Source organism: Centropristis striata, chromosome 18 (genome assembly GCF_030273125.1).
Source record: "Centropristis striata isolate RG_2023a ecotype Rhode Island chromosome 18, C.striata_1.0, whole genome shotgun sequence".
Taxonomy (NCBI): Eukaryota; Metazoa; Chordata; class Actinopteri; order Perciformes; family Serranidae; genus Centropristis; species Centropristis striata.
Window position 1 is genome coordinate 34487967 of NC_081534.1, and position 12500 is coordinate 34500466.

General features: G+C 34.0%; 1 protein-coding gene across 1 annotated transcript in view; it reads left to right on the forward strand.

Moving 5' to 3' along the window:
* The window catches only part of LOC131990757 (uncharacterized), a 17748-nt gene that overhangs the window by 3433 nt on the left and 1815 nt on the right, over positions 1–12500 (forward strand). Inside the window, exon 2 of the mRNA XM_059355874.1 lies at positions 6726–7173. Within this exon, the coding sequence (XP_059211857.1) occupies positions 6726–7173 (448 nt within the window). The remainder of the gene's footprint in view (positions 1–6725; positions 7174–12500) is intronic.

Genomic DNA, 12500 nt, shown 5'->3' on the forward strand with positions numbered 1-12500 from the left:
TATAAAATACAAAACTTCCAAATTAAAATCCGTCTGTAGTAAATGACAGGTGAGAGTTAGCTTAGCTTAGCTTAGCATAAAGACTGGAAGCAGAGGGAAACTGCTAGCCGTCTGGGTTCAAAACGCTGAATAAAAAGAGAGATTTGATGAAGGTTTGACGCTGACTTCAGGTGTTTTTCTGCTTTTGTTGCAGAGTCGCTAACATCACACAGATATCTGCTGATGATCCTAGATTTCAGACAGAAAAAAGCTCAAATCTGAGCAGAAGGAAGAGAAAAAACGGCACCAATTTCCTGAGTTTATTTATGACAGAAAAACCACTTATTCGCCTTTTTGTTAATTCAAATTTTGCTTAAAATGAGCTCCACTATGACAGAAACAGCAGCTTTCGAGGTTTCTGTCTGTTCTCCTGAATATTCAGATTTTATTCCTGTGAGATGACGGATGACGGCTTCACTGACGGACACTAAACATGAAAAAACGAGCTCTCCGACTGTTTACGAGCAGTAAATATTCAGAATCTGCTCCACAACTCTTTCCGTTTGTAATAAAATCTGTTCTCCTGTGTGAAACTGCATCAGAATGTATCAGTTGTTTGGATTTTACACTTTAATTTACTGTGTTTTTGTCCCAAACGGCGTCACAATCAGACAGAAAATGAAACTTTCTTCTCAGTTCAGTTTCTGGAGTTCTTTGCCTAGAAGAGAGTCGACATATCACTTCCTCTGTACGACTCTTCTTCTCTTTCTTTAACACTTTGGGTTCTTTTTCTTTTAGTCAATCAACTTCTGTCAGTTTGAATAAAATATTTGAAATGTGGATTCACTGTCTCCTGTTTGTCTCTGTCCGGTTTTCACCCTCTTCTATTCGGGTACACTCAAAAAATAGACACGTTTTACAGAAAGTTACTGTTATATTTTAGCTTTAGGGTTTTTCTTCTTTTAATTCATGGTCAAAACATTTTTTATTACAAATATTAACCATAAAATACAATTTTAAATGTTTTAATTAGTATAAATGGACAATATAGATTTTATTTATTATTATTTTGATCTTGAATGTTAAATTTCAGGGAATTCTATGTAAAAGTACAAAAAAAAAGGAAAAAAATGAATCCTAAAAAATACGCTCAAAATGCTTGCAATCACTAATCATCATATTAAAGTAAAAAAAAAAACATTTTTTACAGAGTTTTTCTTGTTTGTTTTTTTTAAAAAGTGTGAATGCCATGTAAAAGGTTAAAAAAAAAAATATTACAAATATTAACCACATTTACAGAAAGTTACTGTAATATTTTACAGGATTTTCTTGTTTTTAATTTATGGTCAAAACATTTTTATTACAAATATTAACCATAAAATACAATTGCAAATATGTTAATTAATATAATTGGACAATATGGATTTTTTAAAATTATCATTTTGGTCTTGAATGTTAAATTACAGGGAATTATATGTTAAAATATAGAAAAAATTTAAATAAAATCATAAAAAATGCTAAGAATGATGGCAAGCAATAATCATATTAAAGTTTAAAAAAGAAAAAGTTATTTTCCAAAAATGTAATCTTTTATTTTAAAGGGTTTTTCTTGTTTTCTTCTAAATTATGCATGAATGCCTTAAAAGGGTAAACTTATTTTATGACAAATATTAACCATAAAATAAAATTATAAATGTGTGAATTAATGTAAGTGAATAATATAAGTGAATTATATGTTAAAATATAAAAAAAGGAAAATAAAATCATAAAGAATGCTAAAAAAATGCTGGCAAGCATTAATCATCATTTTAAAGTTTAAAAAAAAGGAGAAATAAGAATAATAATTTTAATACATTTTAATGTATTTTTTTAATACATTTTCCAGAAATGTATTAAAGAATTTTACAGCATTTTTTTGTTTTTTTCTGTAAAATATGTGTGAATACCATAAAAAGGTAAATTACTTTAATTACAAATATTAACCATATTTACAGAAAATTACTGTAATATTTACAGGGTTTTTCTTGTTTTTAATTTATGAAAAATATGAAAATATTTGTATTGCAAATATTAACCATAAAATAAAAGTTAAAATCTGTAAATTAATATAATGGGACTTTATAGAATTTTTAATTAATTTTATTTTTGTCTTGAATGTTGAGTTACAGTGGATTTTTTTTGTAAAAATACAAAAAAGGGGGAACAAATACGTCATAAAAATAACACAAAAAATGCCGGCAAACACTAACCATCGAATTAAAGTAAAAAATATATATATATATTTTCCAAAAATATAATCTATTATTTAGAGGCTTTTTCTTGTTTTCTTCTAAATTATGCATGCATGCCTTAAAAGGGTAAATTTATTTATTTTACATTACATTAACCATAAAATAAAAGTTTAAATCTCTAAATTAATGTATTTTTTGGTCATTTTGTGTCTTTTTGGACATTTTTTTTTATCTTTTTTGGTCATTTTATTTGTCTTTTGTTCATTTAGTGTCTTTATGGATGTGATCTGATACCACATCTCTATTTTATTATTGATTATCTATTGATTATTGTGTATTAATGGAGTCATAGTTCAGGTTCTCTGTGTTCTCGGTTCTAGCTGGTTGAAGGTTCCATGTGTTTCCAGTTTGTTCTAACGATGTTTATTGAGGCGTTCAGAGGAAACAGGAAGTTACAAACCTCAGTTCAAAGTGTCTCAACTCGTCTTAAAACTCATCAACACGACTTCACAAACGCCTCGTTACACAACCACCAACACACACACACACTCACACACACTCAGACACACACGAACACACACACACACACACACACACACTCAAACACTCAGACACACACACACGAACACACACACACACACACACTCACACACACACACACACACACACGAACACACACACACACACACACTCAGACACACACACACACACACACACAAACACTCAGACACACACACTCAGACACACACACACACACACACACACTCAGACACACACACACGAACACACACACACACACACACACACACACACACACACACACGAACACACACACTCAGACACACTCTCACACACACACACACACACGAACACACACACACGAACACACACAACCACCAACACACACACACTCAGACACGAACACACACAACCACCAACACACACACACACACACACACACACACACACACAGACACACACGAACACACACACACACACACACACACACTGAGACACACACGAACACACACACACAAACACACAACCACCAAAACACACACACACACACACACACACTCAGACACACACGAACACACACACACACACACACGAACACACAACCACCAACACACACACTCACACAGTCAGACACACACGAACACACACACACAAACACACAACCACCAAAACACACACACACACACACTCAGACACACACGAACACACACACACACACGAACACACAACCACCAACACACACACACACACACACACACACTCAGAGACACACACACTCTCGTCTCTGACACGTCTGTTTGGTTTGTATCCGTCCCAGACTGCAGTGGATCTAAATTAAAGTGAATTAATAGAAACGTGATTAAATCAGCTCGTTAGCAGACGAGCCTCCTCCTGTCGGCCCTCTGAAACCTGTTTTCTTATTAAAAAATCACCAAAAATCAAACATTTATCGTACAAATAAACTGTATAAACAGGCGTTATCGTCAGAGTTTGAACTTTCCAACGGCCCTTGAACGCATCATCAGGTAATAAAGTTTCCGCTAAATAAAAAGTGATTAAATGTTTTTTCTTTGTCTTTTTTTGTGTCATTTAACATCTTTTTTTTGGGGTATTTTGTGTCATTTTACGTATTTTTTGTGATTACTTTGTGGGTAATTTTACGTCTTTTTTTGGTGAGTTTGTGTCTTTAGTTGATTATTTCGTGTTTTATTTTAGTCTTTTTGGTGATATCCTGCCTTTATTGGTCATTTTACATCTTTTTTTGGTAATTTTGTGTTGGTTTTTTTGTCAATTTGGGTCATTGTACGTCTTTTTCACATCTTTTTTGTCATAATTTTTTTGGGTAATTTTACGTCTTTTTTTGGTGAGTGTGTCTTTTGTGGATCATTTTGTGTTTTATTGTTTTGCAGGACTTTTAGATTATAGATATTTTATATATTGTAGTGAAACTGGAGGACACAGAGAGAAGAATAAAGACCCTGAAACGTCTCGTTGGAGTTCAGACGGTTCAATAAATATTTAAGACAATAAAAAGTGTTTAATTTGAGTTAAAAGGTTTTTCACTGAGTCTGTCTGTCTGTCTGTCTGTCTGTCTGTCTGTCCTCCTGTCTGTCTGTCTGTCTGTCCTCCTGTCTGTCTGTCTCTTTCTGTCTGTCTGTCTGTCTGTCTGTCCCTCTGTCTGTCTGTCTGTCTGTCTGTCTGTCTGTCCTCCACATTCCTCTAACTTTTGTTTTTCCCATTAACTGCTTTTCAAAATAAAAGTCCCTGTCTGGTCTGTTTTGTCCCTGTTTGTCCCTCTAGAGCAGTAGTTCTCAACCTTTTTGAGTCGCGACCCCCCATCTAATATGCATGTTGTCCATGACCCCCGCTCACTGAACACAATCTCACACGCACAGTTCAGATCACCCAGAAAAGAAACAAAATGACTAAAAAAAAGACACAAAATGACTAAAAATAGACACAAAATGACTAAAAAAGACACAAATTGACCAAAAAAAAGACACAAAATGACCAAAAAAAGACACAAAATGACCAAAAAAGACACAAAATGACCAAAAAAAGACATTAAATTACCAAAAAAAAGGACATTAAGTGACCAAAAAGACTAAAACACATGAACACTTTAACACAGTGGAGACAGAGCTGACTTCCAAAATGATTTGGCGACCCCCAGAAATCATCTCGGGACCCCAAGGTTGAGAACAGCTGCACTAGAGGACAGTCTGTCTGTCCTGGTCCAGGTTTGTGTCTTCCGGGGACACAGCGTGCTGTCAGACTGTCCAGAGGACGTTCTGCTGCAGGACAGACAGAGACAGACTCCAACATGGAGACGATGTTATTATCATATTTATCTGTTTCATCTTCAGGAGGGTTTAAAAATATAAAACTGTTAATCTGTCCATATGACTCATATAGACATTATATATATATATATATATATATATATATATATATATTAATATAAAAGACTTTGTGCTGCAGTTCCCTGCGTGTCCACCAGGGCTACAGAGCAGAGAAGCTGAGTCACATTTAGGAAAAATAACAGATTGATTAGATCACAAAAAACAGAAAATCTATCAAAAGATTGTTCAAAACTAAAACTACATTTTTGGACTTTCTTGGTAATTTTGTGTCTTCTGTCCATTTTATGTTATTTTTTATGGGGTTTTTGGGGTAATTTTGTGTTTTTTTTGTCATTTTGTGTCTTTTTTGTCATTTTGTGTCTTTTTTGTCATTTTGTGTCTTTTTGTCATTTTGTGTCTTTTTTTTGTCATTTTGTGTCTTTTTTGTCATTTGTGTCTTTTTTGTCATTTTGTGTCTTTTTTGTCATTTGTGTCTTTTTTTTGTCATTTTGTGTCTTTTTTTGTCATTTTGTGTCTTTGTTTTGTCATTTTGTGTCTTTTTTGTCATTTGTGTCTTTTTTTTTGTCATTTTCTGTCTTTTTTGTCATTTTGTGTCTTTTTTGTCATTTGTGTCTTTTTTTGTCATTTTGTGTCCTTTTTTGTCATTTTGAGTCTTTTTTGTCATTTTCTGTCTTTTTTTTTTGTCATTTTGTGTCTTTTTTTTGTCATTTTGTGCTTTTTTTGTCATTTTGTGTTGTTTTTTTGTCATTTTGTGTCTTTTTTTGTCATTTTGTGTTTGTTTTTTTGTCATTTTGTGTCTTTTTTTGTCATTTTGTGGGGGGGTTTTGGGACTCTGTTTTTTTTTTTGTAAATTTGTTGTGTTTTTGTTAATTTTGTGTCTTTTTTGGTAGTTTTTTGTCATTTTATTTATTTATTATTAATAATTATAATAAATGAGAATATTAAGTGAGGTTGTGTTGCAGAGGTCCCCCCCCCTCTCTCTCTCTCCCTCTCTCTCTCTCTCTCTCTCTCTCTCTGTCTCTCTCTCTCTCTCTCTGTCTCTCTCTCTCTCTCTCTCTCTCTCTCTCTGTCTCTCTCTCTCTCTCTGTCTCTCTCTCTCTCTCTCTCTCTCTCTCTCTCTCTCTCTCTGTCTCTCTCTCTCTCTCTCTCTCTCTCTCTGTCTCTCTCTCTCTCTCTCTCTCTCTCTCTCTCTCTCTCTCTCTCTCTCTCTCTGTTCTCTCTATCAGGAGGAAATCTCTTGATGACGTTTGGATGATTTGCGTCTCTTTCTTCCTGTTCTCTGTTATCACTGAACTCAGTCACACAGTTCAAACACAACTAATATTATCAGTCTCATGTCTTTAATATACATTTAGATTTGACATTCAGCATTATGACGAGTTTTCCTCCTCATGTTACATCTTTTTTGCTCTTTTCTGTTAATGTTATGTCACTTTTTGTTCATCGTGTGTTATTAAAGGTAAATGTTGAGTCTCTAGTGTTCATTTCATGTCTTTATTTGGTCATTTTACATCTCTGTTTGGTCATTGTGTGTCTCTTTTTTTTGACATTTTGTGTGTTTTTTCTTCTTTTTGTCTGTTTTATGAATAAATAACTTTCTGACTTCATTTTAAACGAGGTTTTATTTTGAAAGGTCCGCCCTCTCCGTGTCCGGTTACATTGTTTTGTTTTGACAACTTGACCGGAAGTTCTTTGTGTGTTTTCTTGCCGCTTGACGCGGCGCCTCCTCCTCCTCCTCCTCCTCCTCTCCTCCGGGACTCGAACCGCCTCAAACTGCTGCAGCCGCCGAGAGACGCGACCCGAGAGGACACACACACCAGGAGGACCAGGACCCGAGGACTAGAGGACCAGGACCAGGACCAGGACCAGGACCCGCCCTCCACCTCTCTATCCCTCTTTATTTATTTCTCTCCATCTCTCCAAACTTTGAGACTTTTACGCGTGGACGCGCGCTTTGGATCTACTTCTTTTTGGAGTCTCCAAACTTTGAGACCAGGACCCGGACCGGACCAGGACCAGAGTCTAGTCGGAGCGGGACGATGCTCCTGCAGGAGGACCAGCTGCCGCTCCTCTGAACACATGTGAGTTATTACAGATTCATATTTCAACCATAAATCTGTCTGTTGGTTTTTTTTTTTTTTTACGCGTTTGGATCAAAATTCGCTCATTAAAAGTCGCTTTTAATGCGTAAAAAGCGACTTTTTGGTGTGAAAAAAGTTGTTGAAAGTGTGAGAAAGAGTCGAGGAGAGAAAATGTTCCAGTAAATGTTCTCAAACATCTTCAGTGACGCAGATCAGAATATTAACATTCAACTTTCTCACTTTGATCATAAACTTTGTGTTTTAATTCCAGCTGTTGGTTGATCGGCTCGTTATTATTAATATTAATAATGAACTTTAACTCTGTCACACTTTATTTTTCTCCTGTTTTCTGTCTCTTCGCTCTGAGTTCTGATGGAAAATCTCCGATGTGTTTTCCATGATGTGATTGGCTGCTGCTGCAGATGTTTATAATCTATAAACTCTTTTATTCTCTCTGAACGCTTCAAAATCAAATATTTAATAAATAATAAAAGTCTGTTTACTGTGAGCTGATGTTACGTAAAAAAGAAAGAAAAAAATCCAGAAATTTACAGATTTTTTCTTGTTTTTTCTACATTAAGAGGGTACAAATTACTTTAATAACAAATATTAATAAATAAAAATAAAAGATAAAATAACAGATCTGTATTATTAAGTTGCTTAATGGTTTTGAATGTAACAGTAAATTTTATGTAAAATAAATAAATAAATAAATAAATAAATAATCATGTTGCTGTATGTAGAATTGAGGAAACTTTCTGATTTCTGACAGTAAAACTTTAAATTTAATGTCTCCATTACAAGCAAATTACTTTAATTGTAAATAAAACTATAAAATAAAAGATAAAAATCAGTTTTATTAAACAGCTTAATGGTTTTGAATGTTAAATTACAGTGAATTCTATGTTAAAAAATATCAATAAATACATAAAATTCACATCATATTGCTGGATGGAAAATTGAAGAAACTGATTTCTGACAGTAAAACTTTTAATTTAATGTCTCCATTACAAGCAATTTACTTTAATTGTAAATAAAACTATAAAATAAAAGATGAAAATCTGTTTTGTTAATGGTTTTGAATGTTAAATTACAGTGAATTCTTTATAAAATAAGTAAATAAAATTCACATCATATTACTGGATGTAAAATTGAGGAAACTTTCATTTAAATTTTTATTTAAAATGTTAAAATTAATTAAAATAAATGGTTAAATGGTCAAATAAGTATCAAAATAAGTAATAAGCATCATATTGAAGTAAAAAAAAACACACAATTGTTTTATAATATTTTACAGCGTTTTTCTTGTTTTTTCTACATTAAGAACAAATTACTTTAATCATAAATAAAACCATAAAATTTAAAAATTGCTTGATGGTTTTCAATGTAACAGTAAATTTAATGTCAAAAACAACAACAAAAAAGCAACAAACAATAAATAAAACATGATGCTGCTGGATGTAAAATTGAGGAAACGTTGAAATTTCTGACGGTAAAACTTTTAAATTTAATGTAAAAAAGTTAAATCGAATGCTAAAATCGTGACAAAAGACACAAAATTGCCAAAAAGAAACACAAAATTAGCACAAAAAAAGACATCAAAGACCCAAAAAAATACCCAAAAATACCCAAAAGTGGCGTAAAATTAAGAAAAAAGACATAAAAAAAAACAAAGAAAGTCCTTAAATGTCTGAAGGATTCGTCTTAAACAACCTGAAGCTGATTCACCTCAAAACACGTGTGTGTGTGTGTGTGTGTGTTCGTGTGTGTGTGTGTGTGTGTGTGTGTGTGTGGAATGCGTTTTAATTAAAGTGAAGGTGAAGAGTTGAAGAGTTTGATCCTGCTGACATTATTCGTCTGAAACAGGAGATCAGAGTCTCTACCACAGCTCCCATAGACTCCTATGAGAGACTAAGGACATGTTTAGGTTCCCTGCTGGAACAAAAAGCTTCAGTTTGGTTGAATTGGTGCTCCGTCAGCACTTCTCTAAGGTTTAGCTAACTGTGCACAACCTCAGCAGCTGATCATAAACAAACCAGCATGGCTAATTATGCACAGATGATCATAAACATCGTGATCGTGCATTAACCGGCATCACTAACTGTGCACAGAGTGTCTGGTGCTTGTTGTAAACAAACAGAGATCGCTAAGTGAACACCTCCTGCAGCAGCAACACATACACACTGTACTGATACAGAGCTAACTGTTAGCCTGTTAGCACATACACACTGTACTGCTACAGAGCTAACTGTTAGCCTGTTAGCATATACACACTGTACTGCTACAGAGCTAACTGTTAGCCTGTTAGCACATACACACTGTACTGCTACAGAGCTAACTGTTAGCCTGTTAGCATATACACACTGTACTGCTACAGAGCTAACTGTTAGCCTGTTAGCACATACACACTGTACTGCTACAGAGCTAACTGTTAGCCTGTTAGCACATACACACTGCACTGCTACAGAGCTAACTGTTAGCCTGTTAGCACATACACACTGTACTTCTACAGAGCTAGCTGTTAGCCTGTTAGCACATACACACTGTACTGCTACAGAGCTAACTGTTAGCCTGTTAGCAGTTTGCAGACTGGACGCTAAGGGGTCAACATCCCCTCTGGCTCTGCAGCTGGGAGAGACTGCTGCAGGAGGACTGGGCCGATTCGACTTGTTCTTACTCTTCTTAACGAGCCTCCGGCCCCTGCAGCTCGTTAAGAAGAGCCTCTTGCCCCTGCAGCTCGTTAAGAAGAGCCTCTGGCCCCTGTGGCTCGCTAAGAAGAGCCTCCGGCCCCTGCGGCTCGTTAAGAAGAGCCTCTGGGCCCTGCAGCTCGTTAAGAAGAGTAAGAACGAGTCTCCAAAAGTCTCCAATAACATCAGAAAAAGACATGTAAATGTTTATCTTTTTTTGGGTTCTTTTTTGTAATTTTGTGTCTTTTGTTCATTTCCACTTTATTATATTAATATACTGATTTATTTCAGCGTCTCGTAATCAAAGTAATGTACTTTAATATGCCATTTGCACTTAATTAAACAAGAAAAAGCCTGTACTTTATATATTTTTACAGTGCATATCAGAATAAGAACAGATTAATTACACCAACGTCATGAATCTCAGACTCAGATACTCAGATTGTGAGAACGATGTAAAAAGTATTTTCATCTTTATCTAAAGGTGGATTTCAGAGTTTTGCTGTCCTCACAGTCTGTGTGTGTGTGTGTGTGTGTGTGTGTGTGTGTGTGTGTGTGTGGGCAGCACACACATGAATGGTGTCTTTATGTCCTCTGAGGAGACGTAACGATGTGACAAAGAGACGAGTTTCCCTGAATGTCAGAGCTGCATGAATATACAGACTGAACCAGTTCCTCTTCTTCTTCTTCTCTCGTTTTCTGTCGTTTATTATTCATGAAGCTCCGCTAACGTCACGTACACAAACTGTGATTAAAGTTCAGTCAGCTCCCACTGGAGTAGTAGTAGTGAGTCTCTTTCTGTCCATTTTGAGTCTTTTTTTGTCCATTTTTGTCTTTTTTGTTCATTTTTGTCTTTTTTTTGTTAATTTTGTGTCTTTTTTTGTTCATTTTGTTAATTTTGTGTCTTTTTCTGTTAATTTTGTCTTTTTTTCATTTTGTGTCTTTTTTGTTATTTTTGTGTCTTTTTTAGTTCATTTTGTGTCTTTTTGTTAATTTTGTGTCTTTTTTGTTAATTTTGTGTCTTTTTGTTCATTTTGTGTCTATTTTGTTCATTTTGTGTCTTTTTTTGTTCATTTTGTGTCTTTTTTTTGTTCATTTTGTGTCTATTTTGTTCATTTTGAGTCTTTTTTGTTCATTTTGTGTCTTTTTTTGTTCATTTTGTGTCTTTTTCTGTTAATTTTGTCTTTTTTTTCATTTTGTGTCTATTTTGTTCATTTTGTGTCTATTTTTGTTCATTTTGTGTCTTTTTTTGTTCATTTTGTTAATTTTGTGTCTTTTTTTGTTCATTTTGTGTCTTTTTCTGTTAATTTTGTCTTTTTTTCATTTTGTGTCTTTTTTGTTATTTTTGTGTCTTTTTTTGTTCATTTTGTGTCTTTTTTTCATCATATGTATTTTTTTGTTATTTTGTGTCTTTTTTGTTAATTTTGTGTCTTTTTGTTCATTTTGTGTCTGTTTTGTTCATTTTGTGTCTATTTTTGTTCATTTTGTGTCTTTTTCTTCATTTTCTGTCTATTTTTGTTCGTTTTGTCTTTTTTTTGTTCATTTTGTGTCTATTTTTGTTAATGTTGTGTCTATTTTTTTCATTTTGTCTTTTTTTGTTCGTTTTGCATCTTTTTCTCGATCATTTTTTGTCTTTTTTTGTTGTTTTGTTTCTTTTTATCTTTCGTGTCTTTCTTTAGTCTTTAATGTCTTTTTTTGTTCACTTTGAGTCTTTTTTGGTTATTTGTATCTTTTTTTGATCATTTTTGTTTTCATTTGGTCTTTTATGTCTTTTTTGGAGTAATGTTGCTCATGTCATCTTGTGTCTTTTTGTCCATTTTGCATCTTTTTTTCAATAATTTTGTGTCATTATTTGGTCCTTTCTGTCTTTTTTTTGTTTATTTTATGTCTCTTTTTTCATTTCATGTCTTTCATTGATATTTAATGTCTTTCTGGGGTAGTTTTGTGACTTTTTTGATCATGTTGTGCCTTTATGGTCATTTTTCAGGTCATTTTAAACGTTTATTTGCTCACTTCCCTCTTTTTTTAAAGTCTGTTTACACAGATCAGAGAGGAGAGGACAGGAGAGGCTTTTTCAGATAGAAAAACAGGAAATAGTTCTTTTCTCCCCCAATAAAAAAACACTTCCTGTCATATTAAAATGAAAAACATCACCTCTGATATGACTTCCAGTCCTGTGATGATGAATCTGTTCAACAGCAGTTTGGTTTCAACGTGTTTAATTTTCATTGTTCATTAATGTTTGATGTAAACATGGCGGTGGGCCTCCTGACGCAGCTCCGCGGCGGAGCAGGAAGTAGATCCGTGTGCTTTATGAAAACAAATACGGGCGCGACGTGTTGAATGGGTTTAACTTTTTAATAACTCCAATTATCATCAGACGTTATTATTCAGAGCAGAAACCACAAGAAGAGATCAGGAGAAGCTTTGTTCTTCTTTCTGTTTCTCACTTTAACCTGCACAAGAAACACAGAAGAAGAAACAGCAGATTCTGGACTAATACAGATAATATCAACTGTTATTAACCCTCTCTGTAATATATAAATCTCTATAATCTATAAAGTCCTGCAGCTCAATCACAACAACTCAAACAGTCTTTGTGCAGAATAACACAGTTAGAATGACAGAAACCAGGAAAAA